At 40.4% G+C, this 22,637-nt stretch overlaps 1 protein-coding gene across 1 annotated transcript; it reads right to left on the minus strand.

Annotated features, from left to right (window-relative positions):
• Window positions 1-4,288: 4,288 nt before the first annotated feature.
• Window positions 4,289-9,354, minus strand: KRT12 (keratin 12). Its single transcript, XM_036100645.2, has 8 exons — window positions 8,797-9,354; window positions 8,329-8,411; window positions 7,210-7,366; window positions 6,171-6,332; window positions 5,947-6,072; window positions 5,588-5,808; window positions 4,863-4,933; window positions 4,289-4,380 (listed from the first exon to the last, which is right to left on the minus strand). The coding sequence occupies exons 1-8, from the start codon at window positions 9,352-9,354 to the stop codon at window positions 4,289-4,291; spliced, it is 1,470 nt and encodes a 489-aa protein (XP_035956538.1).
• Between the last annotated feature and the right edge of the window lie 13,283 nt (window positions 9,355-22,637).

Raw genomic sequence — 22,637 nt, forward strand, 5'->3', positions numbered from 1 at the left:
TCAGATTGTCTGTCTGGTTCTGAATAATCACAACCTTTCTTCTTTATGCCTTGAGACAACTTGCCTCCTTACTGGTGGACTTTCTGGAAACTAAAGCCACTCGTTATTTAAGTAAGAACGTTTTAATTTATTAAGTTGATGCTTGTAAAAAAAGTTTGCTTTTTTGTCTTTTCTCTAGCTCTCTATTTTTTTTAAAAGTGAAATTCCTAGGGACCCCTGGGTGGCTCAGTAGGTTAAGCATCCAACTCTTGGTTTCAGCTCAGGTCATGATCTCAGGGTTGTGAGATCTAACACTGTGTTGGGCTCTGTGCTGACCATGGAACCTGCTTGAGATTCTCTCTCTTCTCTCGCTCTGTCCTTCCTCCCCCCTTAAACAACAACAACAACAAAAACAAAAACTTTCTAGTATCAAACATACCTCAAGGGGCTTGAAAAGCAGGGTTAATTTTTTTTAAAAGTTCAGTTCCTGAGATTCCAGTAGGTGGCACTCTTACAAAGCCTAAAGAAGTGACTGCTTTGGCAACCTAGGATGTCTTCTGGATGGTTTCCTTCCTGCTCAGACATGCTTGCAAACCCATTTGTTCTGGATAACTAAAATTCATGGTTTCCCTAATATCAGAGTTATACATGTTCTTTGTTAAGCGTTTTAAGAAATGTACACAAGAAAAAATAAAATAGTCTTCAGAGTTGTTGGTAATTTCCAGATTACCACTGTAACAACTTAGTATGTACAATATTTTCCAGATCTTTCTGTGGCCTGTACATACAACAAATGCATATAAAAAGTAAACATTTTAATTTGTGAAGGTTTAGATTTTAAAATAATCATGAACAATATGCTTGTCTTTTGTTGTCTGATCCTGTACTTGGAATTTTTCTTATAAGTTATTTTCTCTAAAGATAGACCTTTCACTTCTTCAGTTCATTAATTCCTGAGTCCAAAAGGACCTTTTATGTCTGTGTTGAATTAGGGCTTGTGGTCTAGTGAATGAGGGCTGGAATCTCATGATAAGGATGCTGTGCTAATTGGATTTCTTAGCAGTGAGAATAGGGCAGAGTGAATAATAAACCTAATGTGTCCTTTGCCAACTGAAGACTATAGAGTATTCTGAGATATTACCAGAAAAGGACTGCAATTTTGGATTTGATGGCTGTTCCATGAGATCCTCGCCACTGGAGCTTAAGTGGGAAATTTTGTGATATCACTGATTTTTTTCAGGTAGTTTTTCCCCCCCATAATATAACTTTAAGGCCAGCTGACTTCCCCCAGAGTGAGCAATCCAAGAGACCAAGCCAGAATTGAAATGCTTTTTTTTTTTTTTTTAAGATTTTCTTTCTTTATTTGACACACACAGAGAAAGATAGCAAGCGAGAGAGAGAGCACAAGCAGGGGGAGCGGCAGGCAGAGGTAGAGGGAGAAGCAGGCTCCCTGCTGAGCAAGGAGCCCAATGCAGGGCTTGATCCCAGGACCCTGGGATCATGACCTGAGCTGAAGGCAGATGCTTCACTGACTGAGCCACCCAGGCTCCCCTTCTTCTTCTTCTTCTTCTTCTTTTTTTTTAAAGATTTATTTATTTTGAGAGAGAGTGCACAGGTGTGGATGGGGTGAGGAGGAGAAGGGAAAGAGACTCTCAAGCAGACTCCACCCTGAGCGTAGACCCCAACATGGGGCTTGATCTCACCACCCTGAGATCATGACCTGAGCTGAAATCAAGAGTCAGACGTTTAATCGACTGAGTCACCCAGGCACCCCACGATTGAAATGCTTTTTGTGACCTAACCTTGGAAATCACACATGGTCACTTCTTCAGTAGATCATTCATTGTGGGAGGGGACTATAGCTGAGGGCATGAGTACCAGGAGGTGGGGATCCCTGGGACCATCTTGGATGCTACCACAAGCAGTAATGCATAGGTTACTTTGTTTTTTTATTGAGGTATAATTGAAGCATAATGTTTATTAGTTTCAAGTGTACAACGTAATGAATCAATATTTGTGTATATTGTGAAATGATCACCACAATAAGGCTATAGATGGTTATTTTAGAACGACAGGATTAGTTAAGATCACCTAGGGAACGAGTATAGAGAGAGAGGACAGGAAGATTGGGCCAACATTCAGAGGTCACAAAGAAGAGTCTGAGAAAAGTGGCAAGTGAGGTATTGTCTAAGGGAGCCCAGTGGAGAAATGCTTCCAAAAGAAAGGAATGCTGAGAAACTAGGATAGTAGCTAAGAACCAATAAACTGGGTTTATCCTTGTGCAAAACCCCTTTCTCCTTTGAGTCTCACACAATTCAAATGTAGTTATAAGGAAAACAGATGTTATTTGAATAGTAACTATTACAGCCACTTTTGAGGACCAGAAAAGGGGCATCCTGTATTATGTGGGGCTGTGGACCTTGTTGAGGAAAAGACCTTGATAATCTCTTTGGGTCTAAAAGGTAAAGTTTTCCTATGACATGTTCTAGAAGGGGAGAGCTAGGCAGAGAGTTGAATTGCTGTGCACAATACAGGGAGATAAATGGAGCACTGGAAACCACTAGCAAATATTAAAAGGAAGTGTGACTTCAGAAAGCTGCATGCTGAAGCAAGTCAGCTAAAATGGCATAATAACCTTCCATGGGCTTTTGCACTCAGCGAGGGAATTCCTCCAGGCTTGCATGACTCTTCCCTCTCCCTTCTGCTCCCCTTGACACTCCTTGCTCATCAGTTCCCCTGGTTTCTGCATCCCATTTTGGTTCCATACACTAATAATAATAGAATGCAAATACTGAGTACTTGTTAGGTGCCAGAGAGTGCTCCTAGTGCTTTATGTATGTTATCTCATTTAATCTCCACAAAACCCACCCACTTCAAAGATCAGGAAACTGAATCACACAGAGATTAGGTTACTTGTTATGAAGTGGCAGAGCCAGTCTGGCTTCAGAGCCCAGGCTCTTAATCATTAAATCCTGCTCTTATTTTTCCTTTTAGGGTTTTGAATTTGGCAATCCAGATTGAACCCCCATCTACTCAGGCTTAGACTTTGGCCACCTCCTGCCACAACCCAGAACATGATATCTGTTATTGACTTGTGGGTCTGATCCGCCCCAAAAGAAACCCCACCCTGGGCCTCACCAGTGCCAGATAGGAGAAAGGACATCGAAGCAATGTTTGTTTATACCCTTGTGTTTTTTTACATGTGTTCCTCTGTTCCCTTTTTCCCTTCTCTGCCTGGTTGATTTATTTTCTTTTTAAAGATTAATTAATTAATTTGAGAGAGAGAGAGAGAGAGAGTGGGGGGAGGGGCAGAATGAGAAGGAAAAAGAGAATCTCAAGTAGACTCCGCTCTGAGCACAGAGTCCAATTCGGGGCTCGATTCCAAGACCCCGAGATCACAACCTGAGTCAAAATCAAGAGTCGGATGACCAACCTACTAAGCCACCCAGTTTGATTGTTGTATGAAACAATTAGTTGCCCCCTGACAAATTGTTGTATGGTTGATTGTTGTATGAAACAATTAGTTGCCCCCTGACAAATTGTTCACTTCTTCCTCCATGTGTCCTTTGAACTTCTATGTGCCCTATATCTCTGTATCACCATTCCTAGTAGATATCTATCTCTGCCCTCAATTGTGAGCTCCTCCAGGGAGAGACCCTATCTTATTCGTCTTTGAGTCTCCAGTCTTGCACACTGTAGGGGTTCCATAAGTGTTTCTTGACTGAATGAAAGAAGGTCCTAGGAAATGAACAGGACAACTGTTATCCCCCATAGTGGACAATGTAATTTTGCTATAACCTTGATGGGCTGATGTAAAAAGGACAGAACTTCTAAAAGAACCTTCTTAACTTAATTTCCAACCTCCACATCTTCATCTCAGTGTTTGTCTACTTTACTAGTAGTATTTTACAAACCTCTCTCTATGCTCTTGACGTTATTGTTGTAATCAAGAAGGTACATATTTCACATTATTACCATTTATCTTTTATTTAACTCTATTAAAACAATACTACTTGATCAAAATCCTGTGATTAAAATATGTTCCAGGTCACCAAAAGAAAGTTTATTAGAAGACTATACCAGGTCCAGAAAGATATAAGGCGATTTTGGCTTGTTATGAAGACCAACATGGCCACAGTGACTTGTAATTAAAGAGCAAAAGGGACTCAAAGTGAATAGGGAATCCAAGGAGAATGAAACAGACTAAAGTAGAATTGAACTAATATAGTATCTTACTCAGAAAGGGATAATTTCTACTTGTAAATTTCCTGTTCCTGAGGAACAACTATGGGGCAGATCTTGTGAAATTTTACATTAGTTCTTCCTGAACTTGAGATGAGACCACTTCACCGTTCACCACTTCCTGCACAATTGTCTTGATTTTCCGGGATTTAGTTTGGTCTAAAGATAAAAATGAAATAAAGGGGCAAGAGTTAGTGTTTCACATATTCAACCAAAGCTGGTCGTTGTTTAACTTAAACCTTAAATGAGATATTGGCAGATAGAGTCCATCTAATTTAAACTTTCAAAAGTGACTTTTGCATTCAAGCAATGCATTTTATTCAGTGAAAATGAAATGTATTCAATAGTGTCGTCTTATGCACAAATGAAAATATTTTTCTTTTTAAAAATTTAAAAAGTGGTTATAATGTTCATAACACTTCTTTGTAGAGTAGATTGTTTTCCTTCTGGGCTTGCCAGAAGTTTTAATACAGTATAATCTACTCATTTTTCTGCAGGAATGCATAAATATTTTTCCTTGGCTCAGAATGCAAATATAGTTTAAATTAATAATACTGCAATATTCAAGAGATCTTATCATTTTAGTCATTCATAAGTGTGATTCTGACTTATTCTAAGTGATTCTTAGGGAATCTACATACCTTTAGAGGAGTCGACCGATTGTGTTTGAGGTTTGGAGTCTGTCACATCTAAAGTTTCATCGAAACCATCACTGTAAAGAAAACAAGAGATGATACCACATGATGCTTTCTGGGAGGAGGAGAAATAAAGAGTTAGCTATTTAAGCTGAAAATGTACATAAAACTATGGTTAAATAGAGAAGGTAGTCTAAATTTCTTGATGAACAACGATTGAATAATGCACCCTGAGAGTAATCAGTTAGTGCCGTGGACTTTTATCTTCAAACCCTGCCTAAAACGGGCTCTCAAAGTGAAGCAAACTGGCAGAACTTAGATTTCCTGATTTACAGCCTTGGGCTCTTCCCACTAGTCCAGGCTGCTGCTTTTGGAAAGTTCACTGCAGTAGCGTTGTGAGGTGATTTGGGTGGCTGTTGTTTGATGTGTCATTCTTTGCATTGGGGCATTGATATCAGAACTCTACTGGGTGACTTCTCTAGTGCTCGTTTTCGGTATGCCTCTGTCTGTGGTGCCATTATCCCAGGATTTTATGAATGATCAAATAAGATAACTCGTGACAACACTTTGCAAAGTGTAGAACATTGAATAAATCCAAGGCACACTGTTAGGAGATGTGGTGTTTCCCATCAACGAAAGAACCCTTCCTTCTATCGCCCCAAACACATCAGGTGGCCACTGTTGGTCAGCCACTGAAGTTATTTTCAACCTATTTGAACCTGTCTATTCACCCTTGGGCCTCGCCATCCAGGAGGCGGCGGTAGGTCTCGATCTCCAGCTCCAGGCGGGCCTTGGCGTTCAGCAGCCGCTGGTGGTCGGCGTCCTGGTGCTCGGTGTCGGCGCGCACCTGGAGCAGCTGCTCCTCCAGGCTGCCGATGAGCTGCTGCACCTGGGACAGCTGGCCGCAGTAGTCGCCCTCCACTTGGGCCAGCGAGACCTCCAGGGATTTCTTCTGCACGTGGGAGGGAAATGGCAGAGACAGAACAATGGAGGGGACCGTTCAGAGGAAGGCAGCCGGCCAATGACCTTACCAACGCGGATGCCACGTTTTCTTTGGAAGTAGAAATGATGCTGCGTGTGCACGCCCTACCGTGGCCAGCTGGGACTGGAGCTCGATCTCCAGGTTTTGAACTGCGCGCCTTAGGTCGGTGACCTCGCTCTTGCTGGACCGAAGCTGCTCGGTGTTGGTGCTGATCTCCTTCCTGAGCTCCCCACTCTGCCACGGCAAAGAGGGGCGAAGGGACGTGAGCGCGCGCTGCTCCCGTGGATCTTTTCTGCAAATGTGGCAAAGCCTTTTGTTTTTGTTTGTGGTACCTTTTCAATGAACCAGGTCTCTGCATCCTTACGATTCTGCTCAGCGATGGCTTCATACTGCGCCCTCATGTTGTTGAGGAGCTTGGTGAGGTCCACCGCCGGAGCAGCGTCCATTTCCACGCTGATCTCCCCTGGGCCACCTGCCCGGAAGCTTTGGAGCTCCTGGGGACAGCGAATGAGAAGAGGGGCGCAGAGGCCCGTTACAACTTTCGTGGGGCTCTTCCAACAGAGAAGACATTAAACGTATATTTTATGACCATGTTGGCGACCGAAATAATACAATATATTAAAACTTTTTTTTTAACCTACAAATTCATATTTTTCTTTTAACTTGAAAGAACTTAAGACCTTGTCTTGGGTCCCTAAACTTACCATGGGCCCTAGGGGCTGTGCCTACCATGGCAAATGGATGAGTTGGCCCTGCTTCTTGGGGGTCCAGGGCCTTTACAAAGAAGGGAAGGCCTGGTGGAAAAGTTATAGCGGGGTTTCAACCACAGCTGCCAAACTGGGGCTGCAGACAGGGCCAAGGCTTGCACACTGTTTGTACCATAGTCATTGATTTTCAATAGAAGGCTCTTTGGAAGCCATTGCCGGGGTCCTGATTAATGTCTGTTTATACACCAGCTTTTGATATACTATGCGGCATACTAGAGTTTATTGTGTGTTTTACACTGGGCATAACCAGTTTCTCAAACGTATATAGCATTATGTATTATTGGCAGACTTTTGTTTTTGAACTTCAAAAATACTATATTTTTAAAAATCACTAAATTAGGACAATTAAAATTCTGGTTGTCCTTATCTAATGATGAAAATGACAAAATCAGAAAGCACCTCTAATCTGTTAAACTTCAACAGGAACCACCATCAATCCCACCACCACCACCACACATACACATACACCCTGAAATTCAAAACAAATAGCCAATTTAACAGGGGTATCATGTATCATCCATATCTGTTCTAACTCTGGATTGTAAATTTGAAATTGTAATTTTTGGATTCGGGAGGAAAAAAAGCAGCTTAGAAATCTGCCTACCTCTTCATGGTTCTTTTTCAGGTAGGCCAGTTCTTCTGTTAGGCTCTCGATCTGCATCTCCAGGTCAGCTCTGGCCAGGGTCAGCTCGTCCAGCACCCGGCGCAGGCCGTTGATGTCGGCCTCCACACTCTGGCGCAGGGCCTGCTCAGTCTCATACCTGAAAACCAAGCGCAAAACAGTTTCTGGAGTCAACGTACCCATTTGAATAAGGCCTCTGCCATCATCTTCAGGGCTGTTTTGTGTCCTGGTGGAAGTGATTATGTAGAGGTGGTAGCATTGTAACGTATGATGCTCTGTTTACTTTTTAACATTTTTCTTTCCTTTTTTTTCATAATAGTTTACTGCTCAGTTGGAAAGAAGCGAGAAAATTGTGAGGTGAGACTTTTCTCCCAGCAATGAACCTCAGTAGCCCTGCATCCGAGGGAACAGTTTCCCCTTTTGGCTGGCTGCCCTGGCTATAAACAGTAGTAGCCCGTCTCCAGGTGGAGTTTCTGATGGAATCCTAAAAGCAGTTGAAAATAAAAAAGTAATTTTTTTTGCTTAACTTTTATTCATGATTTAATTTAGGACATTGGTACTTCTCTAATAGCTTTTATCAGGATCATTCACCACTGCAACATCCTGCATGGAGATTTCATGGAGCAAAACAAGCGTTAGTGTTTCTCTCTTATGTGTGGGAGGGTGGAATATGGGAGAAGAGGAAAGAATATAAAAATAGGTGTGTGGTTAATATTTTTGTGGTATGTGTCATTAGGAAAAAGATAATTTCACTTGCAGGTAAAAACATTATTAATTCATTTTGATACATGGAAGATTGAGGTTTAGGACATTGGTGTAAATATCATGTTGCATTATGAGCCAAAAGCAAATTACAAGCATGGTGGTGATTGTAGCCCTAGGTTTAAGTAGCTTATAATTAAGCACGTGAATGTGAATTGTGTTTGAATCTGCTTTCTTCCTAGAATGCCCAGTGTAAATTTACCAAAACAACAAATGTGTGGAGCATGAGTACTGCAGAGGGTTTGAAACATTTGCCATCAACAAAGGCAGGAAAATAGGGAATAAGAAGAAATGATGAGACATATCAATTATCATTAGTCTTTCTTTTGTTGTACTCACTTCATTCTGAAGTCTTCGGCAGCCAGTCTTGCATTGTCGATCTGCAAGATGACCTGGGCATTTCCGATGCTGGCAGAAATGATCTGGCAAAATAGGGGAAAACACAAAAGATGAAGTTGTAAAATACTAGTATTATGTGAGTGCATTTCTGAAAAGAAATTTTTAGGTGATGTTAACATGCTATTTTATTAAGAGTTTAAGACAGTTTAACTTTTTAAAAGAAAACATATTTATAACATTTTATTTAAAAATTGAGAAACATTTTTTTGCAGAAAGGTAGTGGAAATACACTTTTTATGATAAATGATAAAATGAAACTAAGTATCTTGAGATGAGAAATTGCTCCCAATACAGTCAAATTGAGAAATACCTTAAGTTTTAGGCAGTTTGTCATTGTAAAATATTATAATAGCAAAAAAGAAAAATAAAAAATAATCCCCAAAGCCCCTTCAAAAACCATATTCTTACCTCATTCCTGAGGTCTTCGATCAATGGATAATATTTACTGTAATCACTCTGTGACCCGGGGTCTCCAGTCCCAGATTCTCGTGTTTCATACCATTCTCTAATTTTGTTTTCTAGCTCAGTATTAGCCTCTTCTAGAGCTCGAACCTTATCCAGATAGGAAGCCAATCTGTCATTAAGATTTTGCATGGTTTCCTTTTCTGATCCGGAAAGAAGGCCTCCATCATTGCCAGAGAGAATACCTCCAAAGCCACCTCCTGGGCTTCCCCCAAATCCAATTCCCAGGCCACCAAAGCCACCTCCAAGACCTCCAAAGCCACCTCCCAGGGCTCCCCCGTAAGCAGTGCCCAGTCCTCCTGCAAGGGAAATTCCAGAGCCACCACCAAAGCCAGAACTAGAACCAAACATGGAAGCAGTAGAAAAGCCTCCCCCACAGCTGTCTCCAAAGCCAAAGGTGCTCCCCCCATAGCTACTGCCAACAATGGAAGCAGACGTGCCCCTGGCTCTGCTCTGGGAAGACAGCCGCCGGGACAGCCCAGAGGTGTGCACTGAGAGAGACATGGTGTTGCTGGAAAGATCCACAGCCCTGGGATGGGGGCCACAACCTGAGAAGAAGCAGTGTCAGTAAGGCAAAAAGGCTGGCCTTTTATAGGTCATGAAATGGGTGTTGCAGTTGAAAAGTTCACTCTCTTCACTCAAAATATCATGCCCCCCCCTTTTTTGACCAGCTCAACCAGTAAATGATTTATGCATACTGAAAACTCATTAGTATAGAAATAATTGAATAATTGTGCCCATTACATATTTGTTATACGAAAAAGAAATCGGGGTGGAGTGGAGATAGGTTGTCACAAGATATTTTCTCTTCCAGATTATTCCATTGCTTGGATTCTCTGCACTGTCCAGTGTTTTATGCACTGTAGGAAAGCAATGAGTGATTGTTGAGTGGATAAATTAATCGTTCGTCACCCTCAGCCTTGAGCTTCTTAAAGTTCTTCACTTATATTTCCTACTTGTTTCCTTTAGAAAACTAAATGTAAACCATCTGACCACGATCTAGTCTATCTTCTAGTGGAATATAGTTTCAAAGCAGTTGTGAAATGCACTGGTGGAAGGTGGGGAATAAATGCATTTTCCAGGGGGCGCCTGGGTGGCTCAGTCAGTTAAGTGTCTGTCTTTGGGTCAGGTCATGATCCCAGGGTCCTGGGATTGAGCCCCGCATTGGGCTCCCTGCTCAGTGGGGAGCCTGCTTCTCCCTCTCCCGCTCCCTCTGCTTGTGCGCTCTCTATCTCTCTGTCTCTGTCAAATAAATAAATAAAATCTTTAAAATTAAAAAAAAAATGCGTTTTCCAGATTGATACAGGAATTTGAACTCTCAAGGATTTTAAAATCTCAGATTAGGATTGGGATGTTACATGGTTTCTTTCTTTCTAATTCAGAAAGAGGACCCCTTAAACATTGAAAAATGCTATTTTTGAGTAGAGTATTACAGTATTTTCAGCAGCTCTTCCTTTACATAAGAATTACCTTCTTAGTAAACTCTGTGGAATCAGGAGCCTTGTCTGATTGCTTGCTGCTCAACCTCCAGCATTGCTAATGTATCAAAATACAATTGATTTTTTGTATATTAAAATTCTGTCACTGCTTGCACTCTCAACCCCTGCCCCCCACTCTAATATCCAGATATTCTCTGCCTTGACTCTAGCTTCCCAGAAAGTGAGGTTCTCTAAGCCTGTGCACGGTCCTTGAGCTGGAGCCAGCAGTGCCCCGGGTGATGTGGGGGCAAATGCGGAGGACTTCACCCGAAGCCCATGTCAGGCCTCTATAGGGAATACTCAGTGTCAGTTCTGGCAAGGAGAAGGACTGTGTGACCCTTTTTATTTATTTATTTCTTTACTTTCCCAGGGACAGGAATGATGAACCCAGGGTGAAATCCAATTCCAGCTTCCTTTTACCTTACTGTAGAAGGGACACATGTGAAGGGACATATTTTTCCCCAGCCTATACATGTCACAAGGAGCAGGCCAATGGGATTCCTTTTCTTTTTTTTTTTTTTTTAAAGATTTTTTATTTATTTATTTGACAGAGGGAGACACAGTGAGAGAGGGAACACAAGCAGGGGGAGTGGGAGAGGGAGAAGCAGGCTTCCCCCTGAGCAGGGAGCCTGATGTGGGGCTCGATCCCAGGGCCCCGGGATCACGACCTGAGCCGAAGGCAGATGCCCAACGACTGAGCCACCCAAGTGCCCCACCAATGGGAATTCTAAATAAAGGGGTCTTAAGCAAGACATTTACAGAAACTGTATTCTCACTCACAATAGCTATAGAAAGGATGCAGCAATCAAATGCAGACTCAGCTTGATGAGAGATGCCATAATCCATTTGTTTCATTTCTTGAGAGGGTGGAGATGTGTTAAGTGGAAATGCCAGGGACCTTGGCCTCATATGGAAATTTTTAGCAAGGATTCCTTTAATGTATATTACAAGCATTTTGTCTGAGCTTGTCCTTGTTTGAATCGTTGATAGTGATAGTGTGCTTACTATGTTGTAGACACCGGGTCAGATAAACTGCAGACATTATTTTTAACCCTTGTGGCAACCTCTTAAGTTGGATACTTTTGTCCCATTTTTCCAAATGAGCAACCTGGGGGTCACAAGGTTAAGTGACTTATACAAGACCACACAGCTGGGAAGTGGCAAAGATAGGATTCAGGTTGCAGTGCCTTTTACAGACAACACAACCCTGCTTTTTAAAAAAATTTTTTATTGTTATGTTAATCACCATACATTACATAATTAGTTTTTGATGTAGTGTTCCATGATTCATTGTTTGTGCATAACACCCAGTGCTCCATGCAGAACGTGCCCTCCTCAATACCCATCACCAGGCTAACCCATCCTCCCACCCCCCCTCCCCTCTAGAACCCTCAGTTTGTTTTTCAGAGTCCATCGTCTCTCATGGAACACAACCCTGCTTCTTACAGTGAAAACAGAAAGGGCAGAGCGTCACTCTGACTCCCCAGTGGTGAGACTGGGTTTCTGCCCTACACATCAACCAGGAGCTTTAGCTTTTCTCCTTGAATTTCATTTCTCAGTATACAGGCTGAGACCCAGAGAATGACACCACACATGAAATCTTGCAGACACATGGACAAATGTAGTTTTATTATTATTTTTTAAAACTTAATTTTATTTTATTATGTTATGTTAGTCACCAAACAGTATGTCATTAGTTTTTGATGTAGTGTTCCATGATTCATTGTTTTTGTATAACACCCAGTGCTCCATGCAGTACATGCCCTCCTTAATACCCATCACCAGGCTAACCCATCCCCCCATCCCCCTCCCCTCTAAAACCCTTAGTTTGTTTCTCGGAATCTGTAGTCTCTCATGGTTCGTCTCCCCCTCTGACTTCCCCCCTTCATTTTTCCCTTCCTTCTCCTAATGTCCTCCATGCTATTCCTTATGTTCCACAAATAAGTGAAACCATATGATAATTGACTTCTCTGCTTGACTTATTTCACTTAGCATAATCTCCTCCAGTCCCATCCAAGTTGATGTAAAAGTTGGGTATTCATCCTTTCTGATGGCTGAGTAATATTCCATTGTATATATGGACCACATCTTCTTTATCCATTCATCTATTGAAGGGCATCTCGGCTCTTTCCACAATTTGGCTATTGCTGACATGGCTGCTATGAACATTGGGGTACATATGGCCCTTCTTTTCACTACATCTGTGTCTTTGGGGTAAATACCCAGGAGTACAATTGCTGGGTCATAGAGTAGCTCTATTTTTAATTTTTTGAGGAACCTCCACACTGTTTTCCAAAGTGGCTGTACCAACTTGCATTCCCACCAACAGTGTAAGAGGGTTCCCTTTTCTCTACATCCTCGCCTACATTTGTTGTTTCTTGCCCTGTCAATTTTTGCCATTCTAACTGGTGTAAGGTGGTATCTCAATGTGGTTTTGATTTGAATTTCCCTGATGGCTAATGATGATGAACATTTTTTCATGTGTCTGTTAGCCATTTGCATATCTTCTTCAGAGAAGTGTCTGTTCATGTCTTCTGCCCATTTTTTGACTTGATTATTTGCTTTTTGGGTGTTGAGTTTGAGAAGTTCTTTATAGGTCTTGGATATCAGCCCTTTTTCTGTAGTGTCATTTGCAAATAGCTTCTCCCATTCTGTGGGTTGCCTCTTTGTTTTGTTGACTGTTTCCTTTGCTGTGCAGAAGCTTTTTATCTTGATGAAGTCCCAAAAGTTCATTTTTGTTTCTGAGGATGGTATTCGCTGTGGGTTTTTCATAGATGGATTTTATGAACTTGAGGAATGTTCCCTCTATCCCTATACTCTGAAGAGTTTTAATTGGGAAAGGATGCTGTATTTTGTCAAATGCTTTTTCTGCATCAATTGAGAGGACCATATGGTTCTTCTCTCTCCTCTTATTAATGTGTTCTATCACATTGATTTGCAAATGTTGAACCACCCTTGCATCCCAGGGATAAATCCCACTTGGTCGTGGTGGATGATCCTTTTAATGTATTGTCGGATCCTATTAGCTAGGATTTTGTTGAGAATTTTGGACTCCATGTTCTTCAGGGATATCAGTCTGAAATTCTCCTTTTTGATGGGGTCTTTGCCTGGTTTGGGGATTAAGGTAATACTGGCCTCATAGAATGAGTCTGGAAGCTTTCCTTCTGTTTCTATTTTTTGAAACAGCTTCAGGAGAATAGGTATTATTTCTTCTTTGAATGTTTGGTAGAACTCCTCAGGGAATCCATCAGGCCCTGGACTCTTGTTTTTTTGGGAGGTTTTTGATCACTGCTTCAATCTCGTTACTGATTATTGGCCTATTCAGGTTGTCAATTTCTTCCTGTTTCAGGTTTCCAGGAAGGCATCCATTTCTTCCAGGTTGCTTAATTTATTGGCACAGGTTGTTGATAATAATTTCTAATAATTGTTTCTATTTCCTTGGTGTTAGTCGTGATCTCTCCCCTTTCATTCATAATTTTATTAGTTTGGGTCCTTTCTCTTTTCTTTTGGATAAGTCTGGCCAGTGGTTTACCAATCTTATTAATTCTTTCAAAGAACCAGCTTCTAGTTTTGTTGATCTGATCTACTGTGTTTCTGGTTTCTAATCCATTGATCTCTGCTCTAATCTTTTTTTAAAAAATTTTTTATTGTTATGTTAATCACCATACATTACATCATTAGTTTTTGATGTAGTGTTCCATGATTCATTGTTTGTGCATAACACCCAGTGCTCCATGCAGAACGTGCCCTCTTTAATACCCATCACCAGGCTAACCCATCCCCCCACCCCCCTCCCCTCTAGAACCCTCAGTTTGTTTTTCAGAGTCCATCATCTCTCATGGTTCGTCTCCCCCTCCGATTTCCCCCCCTTCATTCTTCCCCTCCTACTATCTTCTTTTTTTTTTCTTAACATATATTGCATTATTTGTTTCAGAGGAACAGATATGTGATTCAACAGTCTTGCACAATTCATAGCACTCACCATAGCACATACCCTACCCAATGTCTATCACCCAGCCACCCCATCCCTCCCACCCCACCCCCCACTCCAGCAAACCTCAGTTTGTTTCCTGAGATTAAGAATTCCTCATATCAGTGAGGTCATATGATACATGTCTTTCTCTGATTGACTTATTTCGTTCAGCATAACACCCTCCAGTTCCATCCATGTCGTTGCAAATGGCAAGATCTCATTCCTTTTGATGGCTGCATAATATTCCATTGTATATATATACCACCTCTTCTTTATCCATTCATCTGTCAATGGACATCTTGGCTCTTTCCACAGTTTGGCTATTGTGGACATTGGTGCTATAAACATCGGGGTGTATGTACCCCTTAGGATCCCTACATTTGTATCTTTGGGGTAAATACCCAGTAGTCCAATTGCTGGATCGTATGGTAGCTCTATTTTCAACTTTTTGAGGAACCTCCATACTGTTTTCCAGAGTGGTTGCACCAGCTTGCATTCCCACCAACAGTGTAGGAGGGTTCCCCTTTCTCCGCATCCCCACCAACATCTGTGGTTTCCTGACTTGTTAATTTTAGCCATTCTGACTGGTGTGAGGTGGTATCTCATTGAGATTTTGTTTTGGATTTCCCTGAGGCCGAGTGATGTTGAGCACTTCTTCATGTGTCTGTTGGCCATTTGGATGTCTTCTTTGGAGAAATGTCTGTTCATGTCTTCTGCCCATTTCTTGATTGGATTCTTTGTTCTTTGGGTGTTGAGTTTGATAAGTTCTTTATAGATTTTGGATACTAGCCCTTTATCTGATATGTCATTTGCAAATATCTTCTCCCATTCTGTCGGTTGTCTTTTGGTTTTGTTGACTGTTTCATTTGCTGTGCAAAAGCTTTTTATCTTGATGAAGTCCCGAGAGTTCATTTTTGCCCTTGCTTCCCTTGCCTTTGGCGATGTTTCTATTAAGAAGTTGCTGTGGCTGAGGTCGAAGAGGTTGCTGCCTGTGTTCTCCTTTAGGATTTTGATGGACTCCTGTCTCACATTGAGGTCTTTCAACCATCTTGAGTCTATTTTTGTGTGTGGTGTAAGGAAATGGTCCAGTTTCATTCTTCTGCATGTGGCTGTCCAATTTTGCCAACACCATTTGTTGAAGAGACTGTCTTTTTTCCATTGGACATTATTTCCTGGTTTGTCGAAGATTAGTTGACCATAGAGTTGAGGGTCCATTTCTGGGCTCTCTATTCTGTTCCATTGATCTATGTGTCTGTTTTTGTGCCAGTACCATACTGTCTTGATGATGACAGCTTTGTAATAGAGCTGGAAGTCCAGAATTGTGATGCCGCCAGCTTTGCTTTTCTTTTTCAACATTCCTCTGTCTATTCGGGTTCTTTTCTGGTTCCATACAAATTTTAGGATTATTTGTTCCATTTCTTTGAAAAAAGTGGATGGTATTTTGATGGGGATTGCATTGAATGTGTAGATTGCTCTCGGTAGCATTGACATCTTCACAATATTTGTTCTTCCAATCCATGAGCATGGAACATTTTTCCATTTCTTTGTGTCTTCCTCAATTTCTTTCATGAGTATTTTATAGTTTTCTGAGTACAGATCCTTTGCTTCTTTGGTTAGATTTATTCCTAGGTATCTTATGGTTTTGGGTGTAATTGTAAATGGGATTGATTCCTTAATTTCTCTTTCTTCTGTCTTGTTGTTGGTGTATAGGAATGCCACTGATTTCTGTGCATTGATTTTATATCCTGCCACTTTACTGAATTCCTGTATGAGTTCTAGCAGTTTTGGGGTGGAGTCTTTTGGGTTTTCCATAGAAAGTATCATATCATCTGCAAAGAGTGAGAGTTTGACTTCTTCTTTGCCGATTTGGATGCCTTTGATTTCTTTTTGTTGTCTGATTCCTGTGGCTAGGACTTGTAATACTATGTTGAATAGCAGTGGTGATAGTGGACATCCCTGCCGCATTCCTGACCTTAGGGGGAAAGCTCTCAGTTTTTCCCCATTGAGAATGATATTCGCTGTAGGTTTTTCATAGATGGCTTTTATGATATTGAGGTATGCACCCTCTATCCCTATACTCTGAAGAGTTTTGATCAAGAAAGGGTGCTGTACTTTGTCAAATGCTTTTTCTGCATCTATTGAGAGGATCATATGATTCATGTTCTTTCTTTTGTTAATGTATCATGTTGATTGATTTGCGGATGTTGAACCAACCTTGCAGCCCAGGGATAAATCCCACTTGGTCGTGGTGAATAATCCTTTTAATGTACTGTTGGATCCTATTGGCTGTATAGTGGTGAGAATTTTTGCATCCATGTTCATCAAGGATATTGGTCTGTAATTCTCCTTTTTGATGGGGTCTTTGTCTGGTTTTGGGATCAAGGTAATGGTGGCCTCATAAAACGAGTTTGGAAGTTTTCCTTCCATTTCTATTTTTTGGAACAGTTTCAGAAGAATAGGTATTAATTCTTCTTGAAATGTTTGGTAGAATTCCCCTGGGAAGCCATCTATCTGGCCCTGGGCTTTTGTTTGTTGGGAGATTTTTGATGACTGCTTCAATTTCCTTAGTGGGTATAGGTCTGTTCAGGTTTTCTATTTCTTCCTGGTTCAGTTTTGGTAGTTGATACATCTCTAGGAATGCATCCATTTCTTCCAGGTTGTCTAATTTGCTGGCATAGAGTTGCTCATAATATGTTCTTATAATTGTATGTATTTCTTTGGTATTGGTTGTGATCTCTCCTCTTTCATTCATGATTTTGTTGATTTGGGTCATTTCTCTTTTCTTTTTGATAAGTCTGGCCAGGGGTTTATCAATCTTGTTAATTCTTTCAAAGAACCAGCTCCTAGTTTCATTGATCTGTTCTACTGTTCTTTTGGTTTCTATTTCATTGATTTCTGCTCTGATCTTTATTATTTCTCTTCTCCTGCTGGGTTTAGGCTTTATTTGTTCTTCTTTCTCCAGCTCCTTTAGGTGTAGGGTTAGGTTGTGTACTTGAGACCTTTCTTGTTTCTTGAGAAAGGCTTGTATTGCTATATACTTTCCTCTTAGGACTGCCTTTGCTGCATCCCAAAGATTTTGAACAGTTGTGTTTTCATTTTCATTGGTTTCCATGAATTTTTTTAATTCTTCTTTAATTTCCTGGTTGACCCATTCATGCTTTAGTAGGATGCTCTTTAGCCTCCATGTATTTGAGTTCTTTCTGACTTTCCTCTTGTGATTGAGTTCTAGTTTCAAAGCATTGTGGTCTGAAAATAGGCAGGGAATGATCCCAATCTTTTGCTACCGATTGAGACCTGATTTGTGACCTAGGATGTGATCTGTTCTGGAGAATGTTCCACGGGCACTAGAGAAGAATGTGTATTCCGTTGCTTTGGGATGGAATGTTCTGAATATGTCTGTGAAGTCCATTTGGTCCAGTGTGTCATTTAAAGTCTTTATTTCCTTGTTGATCTTTTGCTTAGACGATCTGTCCATTTCAGTGAGGGGGGTGTTAAAGTCCCCCACTATTATTGTATTGTTGTCAATGTGTTTCTTTGCTTTTGTTATTAATTGCCTTATATAATTGGCTGCTCCCATGTTAGGGGCATAGATATTTACAATTGTTAGATCTTCTTGTTGGATAGACCCTTTAAGTAGGATATAGTGTCCTTCCTCATCTCTTATTACAGTCTTTGGTTTAAAATCTAATTTGTCTGATATAAGGATTGCCACCCCAGCTTTCTTTTGGTGTCCATTAGCATGGTAAATGGTTTTCCACCCCCTCACTTTCAATCTGGGGGTGTCTTTGGGTCTAAAATGAGTCTCTTGCAGACAGCATATCGATGGGTCTTGTTTTTTAATCCAATCTGATAGCCTGTGTCTTTTGATTGGGGCATTTAGCCCATTTACATTTAGGGTAACTATTGAAAGATAGGAATTTAGTGCCATTGTATTGCCTGTAAGGTGACTGTTACTGTATATTGTCTGAGTTCCTTTCTGGTCTATGTTGCTTTTAGCCTCTGTCTTTGCTTAGAGGACCCCTTTCAATATTTCTTGTAGGGCTGGTTTCGTGTTTGCAAATTCCTTTAGTTTTTGTTTGTCCTGGAAGCTTTTTATCTCTCCTTCTATTTTCAATGACAGCCTAGCTGGATATAGTATTCTTGGCTGCATATTTTTCTCGTTTAGTGCTCTGAATATATCATGCCAGTCCTTTCTGGCCTGCCAGGTCTCTGTGGATAGGTCTGTTGCCAATCTAATGTTTCTACCATTGTAGGTTACATATCTCTTCTCCCGAGCTGCTTTCAGGATTTTCTCTTTGTCTCTGAGACTCGTAAGTTTTATTGTTAGATGTTGGGGTGTTGACCTATTTTTATTGATTTTGAAAGGGGTTCTCTGTGCCTCCTGGATTTTGATGCCTGTTTCCTTCCCCAAATTAAGGAAGTTCTCGCTATAATTTGCTCCAATATACAGTCTGCCCCTCTCTCTCTTTCTTCTTCTTCTGGGATCCCAATTATTCTAATGTTGTTTCGTCTTATGGTATCGCTTATCTCTTGAATTCTGCCCTCGTGATCCAGTAGTTGTTTATCTCTCTTTTTCTCAGCTTCTTTATTTTCCATCATTTGGTGTTCTATATCACTGATTCTCTCTTCTGCCTCATTTATCCTCGCAGTTAGTGCCCCCATTTTTTATTGCACCTCATTAATAGCCTTTTTGATTTCGACTTGGTTAGATTTTAGTTCTTTTATTTCTCCAGAAAGGGTTTCTCTAATAACTTCCATGCTTTTTTCAAGCCCAGCTAGTATCTTTAAAGTGATGATTCTGAACTCTAGATCCAACATCGTACTAATGTCCATATTGAGTAGGTCCCTGGCAGTTGGTACTACCTCTTGTTCTTTTTGTTGAGGTGATTTTTTTCTGTCTTGTCATTTTGTCCAGAGGAGAACAGATGAATGAGAGAACAAAATGCTAACAGGGTAACAACGTCCCCAGAAAATATACTCTAAACAGATCAGAAAAGACCTGAAGCCGGGGGGATCTCTGCTCTAATCTTAATTATTTCTCTTCTAATGCATGGCTTAGGCATCATTTGTTGCTTTTTCTCTAGTTCTTTAAGGTGTAAAGGTAGTTGATGAATTTGGGATATTTCTATTTTTTTGAGTGAGGCTTGGATGGCTGTGTATTTCCCCCTTAGGACCGCCTTTGCAGTATCCCATAGGTTTTGGACCAATGTGTTTTTGTTCTAATTGGTTTCCATGAATTGTTTAAGTTCTTCTTTGATTTCCTGGTTGACCCAAACATTCTTGAGCAGAGTGGTCTTTAGCTTCTAAGTGTTTGAATTTCTTCCAAATTTTTTTCTTGTGATTGAGTTCCAGTTTTAAAGCATAATGGTCTGAGAATATGCAGGGAATAATCTCAATCTTTTGGTATCGGTTGAGATCTGATTTGTGACCCAGTATGTGGTCTCTTCTGGAGAAAGTTCCATGTGCACTCAAGAAGAATGAATATTCCGTTATTTTAGGGTGGAATGTTCTGTGTATATCTATGAGGTCCATTTGGTCCAGTGTGTCATTCAAAGCTCTTGTTTCTTTGTTGATTTTCTGCTTAGATGATCTGTCTATTGCTGAGAGTGGAGTATTGAGGTCTCCTACAATTAACGTATTGTTATCAATGTGACTCTTTATTTTGGTTAACAGTTGGCTTATGTAGTTGGCTGCTCCCATGTTGGGGGCATAGATATTTACAGTTGTTAGATCTTCTTGTTGGATAGACCCTTTAAGAATGATACAGTGTCCTTCTGTGTCTCTAACTACAGTCTTTAGTTTAAAATCTAATTTGTCTGATATAAGAATTGCTACCCCAGCTTTCTTTTGAGGTTCATTGGCATGGAAGATGGATCTCCATCCCTTTACTTTCAGTCTGGATGTATCTTTATGTTCAAAATGAGTCTCTTGTAGACAGCATCTGGATGGGTCCTGTCTTTTTATCCAATCTGCAACCCTGTGCCATTTTATGGGAGCATTTAAGCCATTCATGTTGAGAGTGATTATTAAAAGATATGAATTTATTATCATCATGTTGCCTGTGAAGTCTTGTTTCTATTGATTGTCTCTGTAAATTTCTGTTGTATATCACTCTTGGGGTCTTTCTCCTTTTATAGAAACCCCCTTAGTACTTCTTGCAGGACCGGCTTAGTGGTCACATATTCTTTCAGTTTCTGCTGGTCTTGGAAGCTCTGCATCTCTCCATCCATTCTAAGTGACAGCCTTGCTGGATAAAGCATTCTTGGCTGCATGTTCTTCTCATTTAGCACCTTACAAATGTAGTTTTAGTTATACTTTTGACATGTAACCACATTGTCAAAGATCATGTGAAGTACTAGTTCAACTTGTACTTCCTACACAGGAACTTGACATTATGGTCATTAATAATTAGTTATAAGCAGCATTTCCCCCCTTCACCTGCCTTCAAGGGTGATTCCATTATTATTGCCATAGAAATGAAACAGGCTGTTAATTGCTTACAGACTTGAGGGGATGTAGCTTAGTGATATGATCACATAATATGGGAATATGATTAACTTGAATTCTTGGATTTGGAACCATGCTGAATTTTGTGCTGAAATGTATATTTTCCATCTCGAATGCCTATATGTAAATTTTAAATAATTTTGCTCAGTGTCTATACATTATGTTTACATATTATACCTTTGTGTTTCTATATATATTATTTATTATCCTAGACTGCAATTTTCTCAGCTAGGGACTATGTCTAATTAATTTTTTATCCTGAGTCTTAGCCTAGTGTTTGGCTAAGCTTCATCCTTGCACTTCTGGACTTATTTCACTTGAAAGAACTTAATCCTTAATATGTTTGAATATGTCACTTAAAATTCATTTCATCTGAGAGTGACTTTGCTCTAATTTGCTGGTATGCTTTGACCAAGATTTATTCTGAATCCAATTATGAATGGGGAGGAACTTCAGAAGTTGAAAAGAGAGTTCTTTCTTCTTCAGTGGCTGTTTTTTGGGAGGGAGGGCTAAGTTAAATAATAAAGCATGTACTTTAGAGGTTTTAGAAGTAAAAATAATTTTCTCTGACAGCTATGAAAATATAGGAGGGTGGGAATATAGAAAACAGAAACAATCTTGGGCTTTGGTGGCAAAGTGATTATATAAGTTGAGACACAGAGGAAAATGATGAGAAAGGGGGAACTGCTCAAAAGAGTCATGACTTCCTTTTCTGTAGAGTTTAGGGAATACTCAAGATAGAGACAGTTATTTACGTGGTATTTGTAAATCTTTTGATTTATTAAGTAAAACTTATGCCCATCTTCTCATGTCACATTGGTTAGTTTCCTGGTCTTTGATTGCAGGGTTTTCCACCTGGGTTCTTTCCATTAAAGACAGACCTTGCACTTCCTGCATTTCACTGATCACTGGGTCCCTAACACTTTTCACTTTTGCTTTGAATAACATTTGAAGATCCTGTGAGTGAGTAAAAGAGTATTGGGCTACTGACATTGTATGTTGTGATTTTGAAATGAGGATGAAAAAAGACCCTGGTGGTCATGCTTGAGGATGAGTTCTGGACTCCAGAGCTCAGTGTTCTCAAAGGCAGGGAGGGTTGCCTATGGTGAGAGAGAGGAGAAGGAATCTTGGAATCTTCCCTTTCGTGGGAAGGCAAGTCTTAGAAGTGAGTCTAGGGGAGAGAAAACAAATGTTTGAAGGGAAATTAAAAAAAATAGAAATCACTAGCCAATGCTTTAAGTTGGAATTGTTATTTGAGACTGCCCCCAACTTAGTGAGGGTGAGAGCAGAGGGTGTCCACTGGTCAAGTTTTGATTTTATATCATTCCATGGCATTCTTTTTAGATGTTATAAAGCTCTGTGTAGATGTAATTCCCCAAGGCCAGGAAAAGTAGCTCTCTCCAACCTAGCATCACCTCTAGGGTTTCTCTCTGAGTTTGTTGGGTCCACTTGGACACTGATGATTTTGTATAAGGTCATGAAATTTATTGATAATGATTCAATGTGTGATAAAGAGACCTATATTTAAGGACTACGAATCTTCTCTGGATCTGTATGCCTGCCAGAAATAGGATCATGCTGTTCTGTTTCCTAGCTCGTATAAGAAATATAAATATGGAGATTAACACTTTACTTTCACACGGTCACTACTGGTAGAACCGGTGGTAGAAGCATCTGGTTCCACATGTATATATGTTTTCTCCTACTTTCTTTGAATGATTACTTGGAAGAAACTAGAGATTGACCAAAAGGCAAGGATTAGTTTTCATTTTTTATGATAGGAAATTCAGTTAAAAATAACCTACTTTTGAACAAAGTGTCATTATTGT

This window comes from Halichoerus grypus, chromosome 2, assembly GCF_964656455.1.
Source record: "Halichoerus grypus chromosome 2, mHalGry1.hap1.1, whole genome shotgun sequence".
Classification (NCBI taxonomy): Eukaryota; Metazoa; Chordata; class Mammalia; order Carnivora; family Phocidae; genus Halichoerus; species Halichoerus grypus.